The sequence below is a fragment of the Drosophila eugracilis genome, unplaced genomic scaffold, assembly GCF_018153835.1.
Source record: "Drosophila eugracilis isolate 14026-0451.02 unplaced genomic scaffold, ASM1815383v1 contig_498, whole genome shotgun sequence".
Taxonomy (NCBI): Eukaryota; Metazoa; Arthropoda; class Insecta; order Diptera; family Drosophilidae; genus Drosophila; species Drosophila eugracilis.
Genome location: NW_024573369.1, coordinates 931,746 through 950,362, shown reverse-complemented (window position 1 = coordinate 950,362; position 18,617 = coordinate 931,746). Strand labels below are relative to the sequence as shown.

The 18,617-nt window shown below is 36.7% G+C and overlaps 1 protein-coding gene across 16 annotated transcripts in view; it reads left to right on the top strand.

The window, feature by feature from the left end:
- The window catches only part of LOC108116561 (potassium voltage-gated channel protein Shaker), a 135,712-nt gene that overhangs the window by 110,027 nt on the left and 7,068 nt on the right, over nt 1-18,617 (top strand). For 11 of the 16 annotated variants that reach the window (XM_041819237.1, XM_017228561.2, XM_017228552.2 and 8 more), the window contains 8 exons: nt 317-512; nt 607-728; nt 1,227-1,380; nt 2,010-2,181; nt 7,259-7,388; nt 10,033-10,223; nt 11,746-12,207; nt 12,960-13,134. In XM_041819237.1, the coding sequence (XP_041675171.1) occupies nt 317-512; nt 607-728; nt 1,227-1,380; nt 2,010-2,181; nt 7,259-7,388; nt 10,033-10,223; nt 11,746-12,200 (1,420 nt within the window). In that variant the 3' untranslated portion in view covers nt 12,201-12,207; nt 12,960-13,134. Of the gene's footprint in view, nt 1-316; nt 513-606; nt 729-1,226; nt 1,381-2,009; nt 2,182-7,258; nt 7,389-10,032; nt 10,224-11,745; nt 12,208-12,959; nt 13,135-18,617 lie in introns of those variants that run through there. The other 5 variants (XM_017228570.2, XM_017228612.2, XM_017228511.2 and 2 more) reach the window with 2 other exon arrangements.

Below are 18,617 nucleotides of genomic sequence, written 5' to 3'. Positions count from 1 at the left end.
TGCTTCTTTAATGGCTTTAGATTGATTACAATTTTTGAGTTAAGCTTAGCTTTCGATTCCAGTCGCCTTTTGCCTGCTTCCGAATTAGAGTTGCCAATCAATCAAACTTCAAATTTGTGCCTAAAAGATACCAAAAAAAAAAACCAAACAAACACTTAAGGAATGCCAAACTCACAGAACCACACACCCAAACCCACACACACACACACACTCACACTCACAAAATACCAACACTCATATAAACCATAAATAGAATGGGAAATTATAATGCATATTAAATACTAACACGGAATCATCAATCATTCTTTATTTGCAGAGAGGATGAAGGCTTTATTAAAGAGGAAGAAAGACCATTACCGGATAATGAGAAGCAGAGGAAAGTCTGGCTGCTGTTCGAGTATCCAGAGAGTTCGCAAGCCGCCAGAGTTGTAGCCATAATTAGTGTATTTGTTATATTGCTATCAATTGTTATATTTTGTCTAGAAACATTACCCGAATTTAAGCATTACAAGGTGCGTACACACAGCAGGTCGAAACCAGAACTAATCTTCAATGCCATACAAATCGATATCTTTTTTTGCTTTTTTCTGTGATATATCTTTGCAGGTGTTCAATACAACAACAAATGGCACAAAAATCGAGGAAGACGAGGTGCCTGACATCACAGATCCTTTCTTCCTTATAGAAACGTTATGTATTATTTGGTTTACATTTGAACTAACTGTCAGGTAGGCCGCTCTCTCTCTCTCTCTCACTCTCTTCTATATACTACTATATATATATCTTTATATATGTAGTCTAAAATAATCTATTTATGCGTAGACCTAGTCATAAGCTAAGCGAACGAAAGAGAAATATTAGTTTTGAACTTCACTCTATCTTTTTCCAATTGAGTATTAACTTTGATTTCTCTTTTCTTTTGTTTTGAATTTCTTTTAAATTTTATATTTATTATATAATATTATATATAATATTTCTCTGTCTGTTGCTTTGCTTTTATGTTCGACACTCATGATTTGAATTCGAACTACGAACTTGTGAATTTCTGAAAATCTGAAAAGAAAACGAACATCTTTCTCTATCTTACGTCTCTATATTTCTTTCTCTCTCTCTCTCTCTCTTTCTCTGTCTCGCTGTATCGCTGTCGGTTTCTCTATCGCGCTGTCTGTGTGAATCTTTAAACCAAACCAATCGCTGGTCGTTGTATCGATTTTGTGTGTGTTCAGGTTCCTCGCATGTCCGAACAAATTAAATTTCTGCAGGGATGTCATGAATGTTATCGACATAATCGCCATCATTCCGTACTTTATAACACTAGCGACTGTCGTTGCCGAAGAGGAGGATACGTTAAATCTTCCAAAAGCGCCAGTCAGTCCACAGGTATGAGATTTCTGTTTGCCCAATGTCAACTTTACACCAAGAAAAAACCAAAAACTATATATATATATTTATCGATATTAATCACTCACACACACAAACACACACACAGACACACTCACATGCATATACAGTTGAAACGATAAAAGTATTAAGTGTTGCCATCATCATTTATGAGTTGCCTGACATGAAATGGGGTTGCCTGCTTGCCCCGAAAAAACAGTTGAAACTTTTCATTTGTTATAACTCCAACTTGAAATCGATAATCAACTTATCAGATCGATCCCCCCTAACTCCCAACTCCCAACTCCAGTTTATCGATAACAAGGCTATGTTCATTGTTGTATATTTACCAATACTAACACAGGCCAAAGCCAAACAACATCAACATCCGCTTACTCACCACCTCTACTCTATATATATATAGACATCAAGTCCGAGCTATGTAAATGAACATCCATCCATGAATATGAATATATATATATATAAAACGACACACACACACACACACACACACACACCAGTGCATACCAACAAGAACATACTTATATATATATATATATATATACGCATACCTATACACCATCTATTATATATATATAAATATATATATATTTCGATAAAATTTTTAGGACAAGTCATCGAATCAGGCTATGTCCTTGGCAATATTACGAGTGATACGATTAGTTCGAGTATTTCGAATATTTAAGTTATCTAGGCATTCGAAGGGTTTACAAATATTAGGACGAACTCTGAAAGCCTCAATGCGGGAATTAGGTTTACTTATATTTTTCTTATTTATAGGTAAGTTCCATACAGTCAACCAAAAAAAAAAAAAAAATAAAAATAAACATTTACTTATCGATTTATTATCGATTTATTATATTCAAACAACAACAACAACAAGAACAACAAGAAACAAAAGAGAAATACTACTGCAAAACGACTGCGACCATCCAGACAGACTCACCATCACTACACCCTCTGCCCCCCCAAGAAGAAGTTGATCTTCTTTCTCTCTAACTTACTTCTCTCTGTCGTCTTAATTGAACCCACCACCCCCCTCCCCCTGATATCAGATACACGTACTTACTTGAACTATAACTATAACTATATATCGTTACGATAACTACCAATCGCGCGTATTAAAACAACCACAAAAGATACATATATATATCTATCTCTATGCTTACGTCTGCCTACAAGCCAGCACATTTATGTTACCGCTCATCACGAACCTCCTTAAAACCGAACCTGCCAAAAAGTCTATAAATATATTTCATTGCGTCACAGACAACAAACAGCCAAACAAGCCACAAATAAACAACAACAAACAAACAAACAACAGAAACAGAAACAGAAACAGAAACAGAAAAGTCCTTATGCTTTTTAAGAACTTATCATTTTCGATTTGATTTGCCTCACGAAACTCGGCGCAAGCCAACAGTTCCAGACTTAAGACTAAGCTATACCGAATACGAGAGCTACTACCCCAGTACTTGTCCTAGATCAAGTAACCATATATAACTATATATAGATATAGAATGTATCTGCCAGACAACCCTTTCCGTCCCGTCGTCGACTTCCCGCTCCAAAAAAAAAAAAAAAAAAAACTATATAGAGATTAGACCTAAAACATGAAGCTAAACTAAAGTAAACTAAACGTAACGTAAACTAGTCATACTATATATAGTTACAACTACATTTACACACATCTACACCACCTACACACCAACCACACAAGCTAAACACAAAAATAGAAGGGAGGCCCTTAGAGCGTGTATCCGTATTATCTAGGTGTAATCTCGTATAACTCACCCATTACGTATCTCTAACTTATTTAGTGTCGTCTAATCCTAGCGCTAAGTAGGTACGAACTATCGCCGAACTATGGAGCAGCGATAAACGTTTAGCAACCCTTTGATCTTAACTATATATTATCCCGATCTACCCGATCAACCTGACTTTCCCCGCCAGCAGCAAAAGCAAACCAAAACAGAAGCTCTCCTCTATAAGTATCGTTCACTTTGAATATGTTCGTTGAGTTCTCAATCTCTCTCTCTTCATTTGCGTTTTGTAATTACGAATTTGCAATTTGAATTTGAGTTTGGTTTTGGCTAGCTTTTTGGATAAACAGCAGCAAAGAAGTCGAAGTCTCGTCAATGTACTCGAATTTTAGTCTATTACTCCTGATATACTCTGACAAAGTGCAAACGGCAGGCGAAGGAGGAGCGAATATGATCTCGTATGCGTGTTACTAGCATCGAATCGTTTCGGGAAACTCTCCAGAATGCCGGGCTCAAGTCGTTGGCAATTTTAAGGACCTCAAGCATTTTGTGCGCAGATCTTCTAACATATCTACTTAACTTTCTCAAGTCTCTCAAACTAATCTATCTTTTATAGTCTAAATCTATCTTTCCTAAATCCTTGTCTCTTCTCTAACCTATTCCCACCTTTTACCGATGTGCCCAAACTGCATTGAAAATGCCTTAAAATTGGCAAACTTCTTGGCATTACAAATTGTCCAACCAAAATAGCAACTAGAAATGGTGATCGATATATGTTACAACCTTATATATATACATACAGAAAAATATCAAAAGAAATATCAAGCGAAATGTTACCATTTTGTATCAAATCAAATTTATATATATTTTGTATTGTTGTTCATGTTCTACCACATTCAAGTTGTTCGTAAACCGTAAACAGTAAACAGTTATCAGTAATCAGTAATCAGTAATCAGTAACCGTAATCTACGTATCCGTATTCAATAATAATCCGTAAAAAAACGTTTTTTTAGTAATCCGTAATACCGTACTCTCATCATCAACGTTGTCGTTTCGATGTCCATGTCCACAGATTGTGCCGTGGTTTGAATTTTGCTTTTAGTTCTATAGTTTTTAGCTTCTAGTTTCTAATTTCTAGTTGGTAATTACTAGCTTATAGTTTGTTGTTGTATCCGTTGACCGATTAACGTATTAACTAACTAACCATACCTAAGTATATATCATATGTATAATCTATATAGTGTACCATATCTAAACCGACATATGAACATGAACATGAACATGAACATGAACATGAACACATCTATATCAATATATCGTTAACCAAAACTACTCTACAACTATTTGCATATCTAAATATATTTCTATATATATATATATTATATATATTCTGTATATATCAGTTACGTTGAGTTCCTGTGTCTGTTGTGTTTCATTACGTTATGTTACGTTACGTTACGATATGTTAGATATCCTTTCTTTGGCTTACAAAATTCCAGACTTCACCCAAAAGCAGCTAACGATGATCGATGATAACTGCGATTTATAACTGATATATACATGTATAGTATATTGATATAACTAATAGAAATTCGATGGTTGCCTTTGATTCGTTTCCGTTTTCGTTACCGTTACCGTATCATTTGTCTTGCCGTAGCCGTAGCCCTATCATGTTTACCTGTACGCATATCGATATATTGATATATATGTATGGAAACCTATCGATATGACTACTTAACTACTACTACTACTACTACTACTTATGAACCGATAACGTATGTATATTGTATTGTACAGAGTACTTAGCTAGTTTCATGTTTAATCTAAAAACAAAAAAACGAAAAACAAAAAACAAAAACAAACAACATAAATAAAATCAATAATATTCTCTATAAATAAATAATCTTCTGTATAGCTAGTTTCCACCGATCAAGTAGTCGTACTAACCTTACTAATACACACACATACACACACACTCTATCTATCTAATCTAACTATCTCTTTCTTTCTATTACACAAACAAACTCACCAACTCTGTTGAAAGCGCAGATAAGTAGGCAATGATTCTTGATCTCTGCCCTTTCTGTACTTCGGCTCCACCCACCGAGGAAGAACTTTCAACATTTTTGTTAATCGCCTTTTGTAATATTTTGCTAACTTTTGTGTGTGACACCCACACAAACAGAACACACTCATACATACACACACACACACACACACACACACACACAGAGAGACACTAACTACTAAATACATAACCAACGAATAATATTCGTAAAACATTTTTCCAATACATATTCTATATAGTTTTTATTATCCTGCACCGAATTCCAAGATAAAAACAAACCCAACAACCCATTTACTAACCTAACATAATCATAGTCTTATGTATATCTTGTAGTTGTTTTAACGAAAAAACTAACTAAGCGTGGGGACCAAACAATAATCCACCTTGAAAAATCTGACGGGATTCAGATATATACATATATATATATAAATAGCCTATAGCCTCTGTGACCCAACCAACCAACACCCAGACAAATACCCCCAACCGATTCCCAAGCAGAAAATAACAATTAATTGCACTTTTAATAACGGTTTGATCTCTATTTTGATAATGATCTTACGTGATCGTGATTCAGGCGTGGTCCTTTTCTCATCGGCCGTTTATTTCGCGGAGGCTGGCAGCGACAGTTCCTTTTTCAAGTCGATACCGGACGGCTTCTGGTGGGCTGTGGTGACCATGACGACGGTGGGATATGGTGATATGAGGTACAGCCCACGTTTCAGCTCCACACTGGTGTGGTCCCGGCACTAGAGCTACTCTCGAGCCCGCCTTCTATAATCTACACTTAAATCTCTCTGTCTCTCTCTCTTTCTTTTTCTATAACTCTTTGTCTTTGTCTTTGTCTGAGTGTTTATGTAACTGAGTGTTGTACAGTCTATCCCATATCTCAACTATATGTCTTTCTAAAGCTTTATATGTGTTATCATTGATGTTTTGCTTTCGTCACTCCTAAAAAATGCTAATGTAAATAAATTGGTTAGTTTATGGTTCCATTCCCATACATTCCAACTTTCCAGGCTGTGCCGCTGCCCGGTGTACAGTTTCGTCCCTTGAAAATAAGAACGTAAAGTGTACAAAAAGAAAAGTGAACAATGTGAATATACCATAGATGTGATGTTGTGGTGATCGCTCGCTTTTATGGACCAACACCCCCTCTGTTTTCCATCCCCCCACCCCTGTGTTTTTTGTCTGATTTTCATTTTCATTTCCGTTTATTATTTTGATTTTTTTCTTCTGTGGCATGATCAGTTCTATGTTTTGCGTCGCTGTCCATCTCCTCGTCCCCCAATTTTCGTTTGCGTTTTTCATCTACTTTAACGTTATGTTCGTCCTTAGTATGTAACCTAAAACATCCACCCACTCCGCATCCCACTATTGCCCCTCCCCCAAGTAAGGAATGGAGTCTGATTTCGTTTGTCAAGACATTTCGCTCTATGGTCCACTATCGCCGTTCGTTCAGACTGCAATCAATATCACCATATTTCTGGTAGTACGAACATCGGGGATGCTCACCAGAAACCGATTTCCTCTCTTCTTGCTCCCCTGACCGACCACCACCTAACCAAATATATATATTCGAAAATATTTTAGAAAAGCGAATCCTACCCCCGTCTAGGTAAGCCTTGATTTTCTGCTTGGGAATGCCGCCGGATTGTGGTGAAAAGTCAATGAAAAAATCAGAAAAAAAAAACATGACACGTATGAAAACTCTTTTAAGTTGAACCGAAAACCAAAAAACCAAAAAAAAAAACACTAAAACAGAAAAAGTAACTGAAGCCGTACCAGGGTTACGAAATGAAATGAATTTTGGAACACGTAAACCCCCACCATCACATACGTACCACACCTTGACGAGCTTCCGACGCATTCCGACCTTAAAGACTTACTTTCAACAACAACAACAACAAGAACAACAGAAAACACTCTTTGGTTAAATGTTAATTTTGAAAAAAAAAAAAAAAAAAAAAAACCATAAAAGAATATATTACCAATGCAAAGCAATGTTTCTCCCATCAATTTTTTTAGGCGTCGTACTCTTCTCATCGGCGGTTTATTTTGCGGAAGCTGGAAGCGAAAATTCCTTCTTCAAGTCCATACCCGATGCATTTTGGTGGGCGGTCGTTACCATGACCACCGTTGGATATGGTGACATGACGTATGCAAATCTATACAATTCTAACTTTTATGATTACGTTTACGATAACAACTCCAGTTTTGATTTTACGTTACGTTTACGTTTCTGTTACCACCGTTTCCGTTACCGTTATCGTTTAGTTTTTCGTTTCGTTTCGTTCCCGCCTTGGGAGCGCCTCAATTTCTGGGCGTTCCATTCCTTCTCCGTTCCACCACTGTCTTCTGTTCTAATTATATTTTCCAAACATTTTCGTTACTTTTGCGTTATGTGTAATTACTATTATTATTATTATTATTAAAAAGAATAAACCTAAAATCCCCCAAGCTAATCCAACTAAAAGCTATCTACCGAAATGTATCCAAAACTAACTGTACTTCTTGTTAACCCCTTTGAGTTTCGTATTTCCCGATTATAAGAATATGCAAAAACTGAAAAACAAAAACAGAAAAGCAAACTTAAACGTTATTGTCTCTTACTTTTGAATCGCTGAGCTGTTTGTTTGTCTACGTATTTGTCTATAACGAATTCTATTTGTCTTTGTATTTGTAATTTATCTTGGTCTTTGTCTTAAGTCTTGTTTTCCATTTCGTTTTGATTTTTGTATCGTTTAACAGTTGTTTCGCATTATTTGGCATCACTTTTACTTTCTCGCTCGCACTAGCAGTCCAACAGTCTCCATTCATTTCGCTCTGTCGCGTATCTTTCGTTTCGTTTCATTATGTTTCGTTTCGTTGACATCTCATTGCGTTTTCGACCTTGAGTCTCTTTTAGCTGTTAGTTTTTACTTTGCGCCAAGTTAACGTATTATGCTTATAATTTTCTTATCGCAAATTACCTATGTAACGTTTGTGTCGTTGTTTAGTTCACAAAAGATACTGAAAAAAAAAAAGAAAGAATACCGAAATAATCTCGAAAAAATACCGAAACAAATCATCAACATCCGTTCAACTCGACTTAATACTCTTCATACCCGGTTGCTGTAACTTTATGGTACAGTGCCGCCCATAATCGCCATCATCAAACACACAAACACTAACACTCAAACACACACACACAAGACTGGGTGATGGAACCACGCCCACTGAGCGATAACGATAACTTCATTTGCTGGCCAAACAGTTTATCGAGTTTAACCCCCTAACACCCACACAAAGAACACAAACAGAAGAAAAAAAAACGCTGAAGGAGAAGAACAAAAAAAAAATAACATAAAGGATGAAGGAGACGAGGACGAGCATGCTGCATGTGCCCGATAAAGACACTTACCCACTTACACGACGACACTCACACAAACAAACAAGCAAACAAACTGACACACACACACACCTAGGCGCCCCCATTCACACACACACTGAGACACTAAAGTTTAGCTACAGCCGCCTAATGAGCAACAAAGCCCAGCCGCCTGCCAAATCCAATTGCCTATGATACTATGTGATACCAGAACCACTCCTTTATCCCCATTATCCAACTTTAACCGGTGGAGAAGGAAAAAGTTTTCGCCATCTTCTCTACTCACACCCACATGCACCAGCCCCCCCCCACCCACTCACACACACACACACACGAATACAAATACCTGAGCCAGTCGCTCGCACTTATGCAATAATTATGTTTGTATATAAGCACACAAAAACACACAAAGCAAACTGCCAAAACAGACAACAACAAAAACAACAAAAAAATAGAAACATAAACTATACAAAAAAATACTAAAAAATATACCAAATACGCTTAACCCAGCCACCCGTTGTTCTAAGTGTTGTGCCTTCTTCTTTCGACTTTCGTACTCTTTGCGCCACTTTGATTTGATTTGAACGTTCTCTGCTAGACTAATGCCTACTCAAGCCCTCCTCTCTATATAAATATATACATATCTATATATATATATACTTACTTATATTATATAAGCGTACACCTATCGATATCTATACCTGTATCTCTGTATCTATATAATGCGTAATGCCCTATAATTTTGCCAATGCATATACCAGTTTATATATGATATATGAAAAATACCAACGCAAAATGAAATTCTAAGAACAAAACGAGAGTTTTACTTTACATTTCTTATATATTTGTATTTTCATTTTATTTATATCGTTCGTTCGTTAACATCGCTCGCTTCCATCCAAACAAACAAATACCAAAAAATCAATTTAAAAAATACAACCAACCAACCAACCAACTCCAAAATTCTCAATTCAAATCAAAATATATATTTATATATATATATATATATCTCTATATCAATTGTTAATCAAAACCAAAAAAAAACAAATATCCCCAACAACAAAATCAAAAAATTGCACCTATATCTATATATATATCAAACAAAAATACAAAAAAAAAAAATACAAAAATAACAAAAATCAAAAAACAAAATAAAAATAAAATGCAACCCTAAAACGCCCGGAAAACGAAAATAAATTTTATGTGCAAATGATTGCCAATCGAAAAAAAAACAATTGCATTGTATCGTTTATCGTTTGACACACGATCACGACTATATCATATATATATCGATTATCGATTGATATCGAAATTCGAAATTGAATTGAAAACAAAAACAAAACGAAAAACAAATTGATTATGTGAAACTGAACTGATTGATTGATTGATTTAATGATTTATTGAATGACTGAACGATTGATTAATGGTACAGACCCGTCGGCGTTTGGGGCAAGATTGTGGGATCACTGTGTGCCATTGCTGGCGTGCTGACCATCGCACTGCCGGTGCCGGTCATCGTCAGCAATTTCAACTACTTCTATCACCGCGAAACGGATCAGGAGGAGATGCAGAGCCAGAACTTTAATCACGTTACTAGTTGTCCATATTTGCCAGGTACATTAGGTAAGTTCAACACTGTGTGTGTGCACTCCCCCACTCTGTACTCCAAACTCCGAGCCGAAACCCCCCTCCCCCTGTGATATTTATACTACATATCTGTTGTGGCCTTGGCTCGAACCCCCCCCCACTCCCCTTCCCGCCCCGCCCTTCTTGTACTCGATTCGCATTTACCTAGACCAGAACCCCCAGCAGAGAGGCAAAAAGAAAAAAACCCGCAACAAACCCAAAAACCAAGAATACCAACCACCCTACTACCGACAGAACCAAAACCAAAACCCAAACCACAAATTCAAGTAGAGCAACAAAAAGTAGAACCCCGTCGAATAAAAATAGAAACATTTACGAAGAAAGAAACGAATTGTGGATGCCGATGCTGAAGCCGAAGGCGGTGCCGTGTGCCCACCACCCCTCTAAATGAAAAATAAAAAAGAAAAAGAAAGAAAGAAAAATGAAACCACCAACCAACTAAAGAAACTAACCCATCATATCCATCCTCTCACGATTGGCAGCACCACCAACTGGCTTCCAAGCGGATGGGTACACCGGCACTGCTTTCGAAACAGACACGTTGTCACACAGAGAAAAAATATCACCACAAAGCAAAAATCAAAAAGGGGAAATCTAGATAAAGATCTGGCATAGTAGCTACCTCTGATCTGAGGCATATCATGACGACGTAGCCTTTCTCGTTGCTATCTCTCAAGATCTTCTATTCCGAAACACTCATTATTTCCAAGACTTCTAACTTAATCTTACACTGTTATAAAAAATTGTTTACTTTTCCACAAAATATCTTAAAAATTCAAAAAGAATCTTAGAACCTTATTATCTTTATCTAAAAATGATATGCCAAGGATTATTAACACGAAGGACTTTAACGTTTAATGGAAAAAGTCGAGATGACAATATGAAACAGATGTTATGTTTTTTCTCTGTGCACTGCCGAACACCCCACCCACCACCACCATCTGGAACTACTAGAAGGCTGGTGGGTGATGTGCTGCAGCGCCGGTGGGTGGCATTTGGCAACCCTGTCGGTGGGGCAGCGGTATGCGGTATTGACAGCGGTGCCACAACCAACGTGCACGTACTGTGTGTGTTTTGTGTGTAAGCGAGTACTACAGCAAAAAACATTACTGTTAACGATGCATTACAACTGTATGTGTGATCTCCTCTTTCTCTCTTCTCTCTCTCTTCTTTTTGTTTCTCTCTTTATTCCGTCAATTTTATGGCAAATTCGAAATATCGAAACGTGACCTCCAAAAACACAAATAATAATCCCAAAAAATCAAAAAATCAAAAAATCAAAATCAAATCTCGAACTCGTACCCATCTATCCAAATATCCAAAAATCCGTTCCTGCATCCCTGGCATTGTGTGAATCCCCTCAAAATCAAACTCACGTACGTCATATACACACACACACATATACACACACACACACACACACAATTACACTCTGTCTGCCAACGCGTGATATACACTGCAACAAAACACACTAAACAAATGCATACAAACCACCAAGTAGGTCAACACATGAAGAAATCATCGTTGTCCGAGTCCTCATCGGATATGATGGATTTGGACGATGGTGTCGAGTCCACGCCGGGATTGACAGACACACATCCTGGACGCAGTGCGGTGGCTCCATTTTTGGGAGCCCAGCAGCAGCAACAGCAACAGCAGCAGCAACAACAACCGGTAGCATCATCGTTGTCGATGTCGATCGACAAGCAGCTGCAGCATCCATTGCAACAGCTGACGCAGACGCAACTGTATCAACAGCAACAGCAGCAGCAGCAAAATGGCTTCAAGCAACAACAACAGCAGCAGCAACAGCAACAGACGCAGCAGCAGCAGCAGCAACAGTCCCACACAATAAATGCAAACGCGGCAGCGGCAACGAGCGGCAGCGGCAGCAGCGGTCTCACCATGAGGCACAATAATGCCCTGGCCGTTAGTATCGAGACCGACGTTTGACTACTGGGTAAGTGTTGGTTAATGCCACTCGCTTGCTGCACAGAAAACCCCCCAAACCCCCCAACCCCGAACCCCCCACAACTCCCATCTTTGTCACACAATCTCTATCTATCTCTGTCTCTCTCTCTCTGTAACTGAACTTGCTACGGCACACTCATTTCTTTGACCCCACAAACCTATATCGATAACCCGTGCACCTTGAGCCGTAGAGCGTAACTTAAGTTTAAGTGTTGCAAAATGCCAAAAGCAATATGCAAAATTCTAAAAAAAAAAACGGATCGTTCGCACTGGCCGCTTTGAGTTGCGGAGCAGTGGAAACACTTTGTTATGCTGCTAAGTGAAGGAAAGAGTTGATGATGAAAGTTTTCTGATTGATCTTTGAACCTTTTTGCAATGATTTCTTACCCCAGTAATGTCTTCTTTTATGTTTTTTTAACTTAATAATCCGTAAATCAATATTATCATTTCATTCCCACTTCAAACACTGTTCTTCTCTGTGCAGTGCGAACGTCCGATCATATTAATTGAACTGAATTGAATTCCGATTTGATTAGAACATAACTTTTTCTCTCTTTTCTCTCCACGTGGCGCGCGCTCTTCCACCTACGCGGTACACATGTTTGCCTATGTTTACGTATGAACCTAAAATCCTGAACCTAAACCTTTGCCTACGTCTCAACTATCCATCCCTATGTATTATATATGTATACATTATGTATTATACCTTATATATACCGTATATAAATCGTATAAAATCAGTGCAAAAGACGTTGCGTGGTATAAATTTGGCCTTGACAGGAGTTACGTTGGATGCCAGAAACGACTACAAAAGCTGTTTATATTTAATTTAAGTAGAACAAATAACAAAAGGAGAAACAAATTTAATCTATTGCTAAATTAAATTAAATCTAAATTAAAACTTAAATTAATTTAATTAAATTATACATTTAATGATAAACAACAAACACAAAAAACAAAAAAACAAAAACAAAAAAGAAACCAAAAACCCAAACCAAAGCAAGCATTAAAAGCAAGGAAAATGAATGATTAAAAAGGGAGTACCAATAAATTCGAGTAGTAAATAATAAAGAAAAAAATAATATAAAAAAAAAACCATAAACTAATAACAAGAATAAACCGAAGAAAGAGAAAGAGAGAACGAGATGAAAGCAACAGCATAAACATCGAAGAAGTGATGGCAGAACTTAAATCAAATTTTTAACAACCCGAAAGCTGAATAAGAAAACCCGAAAACCCGAAAACCCGATCAATAAACTGCAGCTGCTAATGGAAACTGTAAATAAAGCAACCGAAGGAAATCATAAAGCTCACAAGCCATTATTTTTAGCAAGAATAATAATAAAAAAAAAACAAAAAAAAAACAGAGGAAATGCTTTAATGGGAAAAGCCGAGCACAGTGAAGCAAGTCCATGATGAGGGGGATGTCCCTTTCAAGAGCTGAATTAAAAACCAGTAAACAAAACTCACACACAGCAGATTTACTACGATTAACACACACACACTCACTCACTCACACACTGTCAGTCATGAACACTACAAGAAAAGTATAGTAAAACTGCCGTAATATTTAATAATTAAAGAAGGAAAAACCAAAACCAAAAACCAAAAACCACTTGTATAGTCATCAAGCAGAACCCAAGGCAATATGTGCTTTTAAATGTGACAGAAAGGAAGGAAAACTAACTATCGTAGCTTAACTGAATCTTAACTGAACTAACCAGCTAAGCATACATATGAACATGCACACCATGTATTACAAGGGTGTGTGTGTGTGTGTGTGTATATAAACCAAAGAAAAACAAATATCGTTACTCGAGATCCCTTTGTTTTTTGTGTAAAAGAAAAAAGCTTAAGAGAAATCTATACCCTCCACCACCTCTGCCCACCCAGATCCACCTCTAACCTCTCACCTACTCGTATTTAATAAAACAAAAAAAAGGAAAGAAAAAAATATAACCCATATCAGCTATATCTTCTGCTTCGATCCCCCCGAATTAAAACGAAATAAAAAGTACAAATATTCAACTAAAAACCAATAAAAAAAACGTACGACAACGTTACGTTACGTAACTGTTACGACGTTACGTTGTTACATTGTTACGTTGCTTAAGGGAATTCAAGGAAAGAAAAGGCAAAACGACTGCAATTAAACTACAAGACCGAACATTAGTCACTGTAACCAATAGATGGATTGCTCGTAATTCCCCAAAGTCACACATCCGCTCAATCACAATAAAAAAAAGGCAAAAAGAAACCAAAAAAACAAATCAAATAAAATTAAAAATAAACCAAAAACAAAAGAAAAGAAAAGAAAGTGGCGAAAAGAGATACAACAAAACAGAAAACGCTCTTATGATTTTTGTAATGAAAAACGCAAACTACCAAGAAACTAAAGGTAAAAGTTAAACTAAACGATATGTGGGGCTAACCAGCGATGATTTCTTCGACTGAATTGCAGGGGTTTGTCCCATAAAACCCAAAACCCAACCCTTTTCATAGCAAAAAACCCAAACAAAAAACAAGAAATCGTTGACTGAACTATGCGAATTCAACTTTTGCATTAAATGTAAAATAAAAGAGAAACTACACAGTATATATATATATATATATATCATATGACAACTATATATATATGTATATTTATGTGTGTGTATGTGTATACCAAACTGCATAGATGAGTAATATATATCATATATATATGTATATGTAGACGACCTGTACATAAGAAGGGCTGCTCTTTGGGCAACCCAATACCGATCATATTCAAGTGTAAATTTTAAAAAGCTTCGTAAACCGTCCACACACTCACACACACACACACACAAGCACTTAAACACACACACACACACACATACACAGATATAGTAAAGGGTGGGGAGTGTAGCCGCCCAGCTCAGGGGTGGAGAGCTAAGAGGGGGGGCCTTACTAAAGTCCAAAGCCAACAAAAAGATCCGGAGGAGCAGAGCAGAGCAAAGTGCCTTAAGGAACATTGTAAGCTGGCCGACTTGAGGGGCTCTCTCCTTCTAGTCTCAGCCCCTGATCGAAAGGGGGATGCAGCTTCCCCCCTTGTTTGTGCGCCCCCAAACCAGGCCCCTGAAACCCCTAGCAATTCAGTAGAACCAGCTGAAAAAAAAACAAAGCGAACAATAATGCTACGTTTCCAAGATGCCACAGTGGAGGCCAGATGCCAGATGCCAGTTGGCAGTTGCCAGATATTAAGGGCCAAGACGATACGTGGTGGACACTGTGTAAATAAACGCTACTCAAATCTAAAGCAAAGGAAATATACTATATAGGCTATCCCCACTGTGGCTGCTAACTGCTGTAAATACTCTCCTTAAAGAAAAACCAACAACAACAACAACTACAACTACAACTTGCAAATGCTATTTTGTACAAACAAAATAAATAATAATGATAATGAAAAATAATTAAGATAAATAATATAAAATTAAAGAGATAACAAAAACAAAAACAAAAACAAAAACAAAACACATTCAGATGTCAGTTAATATAGTGCTGTACTTAGTCTCTATATCTATAAGAAGGCTAAGATTAATGAGAGGATTAAGCATTAGAGAGAATATATAGTAAAGATATTGGTCCAGACGGAGGCGAAGAAACTTGCAAAACACCAAAATCGAAGGAGAAGGAGGATTGATCGAGAGGGGAGGGGAGACGAAGGAGCATAACGAAAAGAAAACCGCCTACTTAAGATTAGATTTTATGTTTTAGATTGATCGGGTCATAGATAAAAGATAAAAGATACAAGATACAAGATACCAGATACAAGATACCAGTTAGCAAATAAAACAAAAAAGATACCAGATACATGATAAATAATATAAAAAAAGAAAAGGAAACCAGTTAGCAGATACAAAGAGCCGAGTGTAAAGTAAGGTTGTTTTTATACCCGTTACTCGTAGAGTAAAAGGGTATACTAGATTCGTTGAAAAGTATGTAACAGATAGAAGGAAGCTTTTGCGACCCTATAAAGTATATATATTCTTGATCAGGATCAATAGCGAAGTCGATTGAGCCATGTCCGTCTGTCCGTCCGTCCGTCCGTCCGTCCGTCCGTCCGTCCGTCCGTCCGTCCGTCCGTCCGTATGAACGCTGAGATCTCAGGAACTATAGCAGATACAAAGCTGAGATTAGGCATGAAGATTCTTGAGGTCCCGGGACAGCGCAAGTTTATTACAGCATCCTGCCACGCCCACTCTAACGCCCACAAATCGCAAAAAACTAAAATTGCTGAAATCTCAGGAACTATTGCAGTTAGAAAGTTGAAATTCAAAAAGTATAATCTTTAGATGGCAGCGCATCTTATAGTGATACTACTATCCGGCCACACCCACCCATACGCCCACAAGGCTCAAAAGACGGTTTTCGGATTTTCTAGAAAAGCTGATATCTCGGTAACTATAAGAGATAGAAAGTTCGGATCAAGCATGTATGTTTCTATAATGCTCCCAATGCGAATTGTTTTTTTCCAATCACGCCGCGCCCACTCTAACGCCCACAAAACCCGAAAAACCAAAAATGCAAAAATCTAGAAAACTATAAAAGCTACACAATTTTGCTTAAGAACACGTATTTAGGAGATGCCTCTGCAACTTGCCACGAAGTTGCATCCGGCCACGCCCACTCTAACGCCCACAAACCGCGGAAAACTGTGGAGTCTACAATATTATTATGAATGCCTTCGTTTGACCTTGTGTAACTTATTTCTGTTAATATCTATCGACTTACAAAAGATTTTTCAAATCGGAACATTATTTCGCTATTTATGAAGAAATTAAGGTTATAAGGCTCCACATGGGCAGTGACGTCACTATAAGCATACTCAACATACTTCCTCTGACAATAGGTGGCGCCTTGTGAATTTCCACTAGCAAAATTAAGATTTTAAAATTGTGTAAAACAGTAACGGGTATCTTATAGTCGCGGCACTCGACTATAGCGTTTCCTCTTGTTTTTTCTTAGCCTTAATCTAGACAAATGAATAAATTTAGCAAAAACATAAATGTAAATGAGTCTAAGAGAATTACCGATTACCGATGTATAGCTGAAATTTTGAATTTTATTTCAATTGAATTATCACATTAATTATACGTTCATATTTTGTCCTACATCTTAAGACTTTGATTTAATCACAAACTAAGCCACTATAATTAAACCAAAAAAACGAAATCACAAAATCACAAATAAAACAAAAAACAAAAACTAAAACTAAAACAAAAACCAAACACAAAATTGAAAATCGTGTTAATATTTACCTATGAAAAGCTTAACAAAAAAAAAAAAACAAAAACAAAAACATGAAAGAAACCAAAAAAAAAAAAAACCGAAAAAATTTGGAATAAATGTGTTCAGCAAAAGAAATGTTATTATATGTTTAAATAAATTACAATTAATTCGAAATGAACAAAAAAAATTTAATGTAATTAAATTGAGCTAAGTACACGAGTAAAATTCTAAACAATTTCAAATTGTACATAAAACACCACACCCACACACCCACACAGATACACCCAGCATATACATATATACAAGCAAAACCAAAACCAAAACGAAATCGAAAAGAAAAGAAAAGAAAAGGGAAAACCATATAGCATGTAGCATATATCTAGACATATGCAAAACCGAATTACAAGCTAGCTAAACACGCAGACTAAGCGCAGACTAAAATACGAAAACTAAAACACAGAAAACATTGAACAGAAACCTTGAACATACCAAAGAAAAACTTGAAACTAAAAACAAGAAAAACTAAAAAACTAAAATACACAAAATACAAAAGTGAGAAGATTATGAAGAAAAAATAAGAAAAAGAAAGAGAAAAACGGAACCCCATGCTGATCCAATCCGATCCGAAAACCCACACAATAAAGAAGCGATATCGAAGCAAATAAATTGAGAAAAGTGTTTTCGAAACGTTTTTTATTTCGCACAGTGTACTGTGCCATTTACCTTCCCAACCAACCTACAAACACCTTGTAAATAATATTCAATTAATAATATTAATAATAATATTCAAATTATCCGTCTCATTCCATTCCGATTCGCTCCGTTCCGTTCCATATTTATACATACATACATATATATATATATATATATGTATATTTTTTTGTATTTGTATTTTGGCCTTAGATCCGTAGTTAGCTAGGAATCGGAATCGGAATCGGAAACGGAACCGGAAGCCGCCGTATCTCCTATTCGATCTAGGATCTTTAGTCTGAAGCAAAAACGCTAGTTCTGTATTATCTTAGTTGGTATTGTAATTGTATTAGCTGGCGCTCAAACCAATTTATCTTAATAACAAAAACACAAAAATAAGTAATGAAAAAAAAACAAACACCAAATTGTAAATATTTGATTTCGTATCTTGTGTGA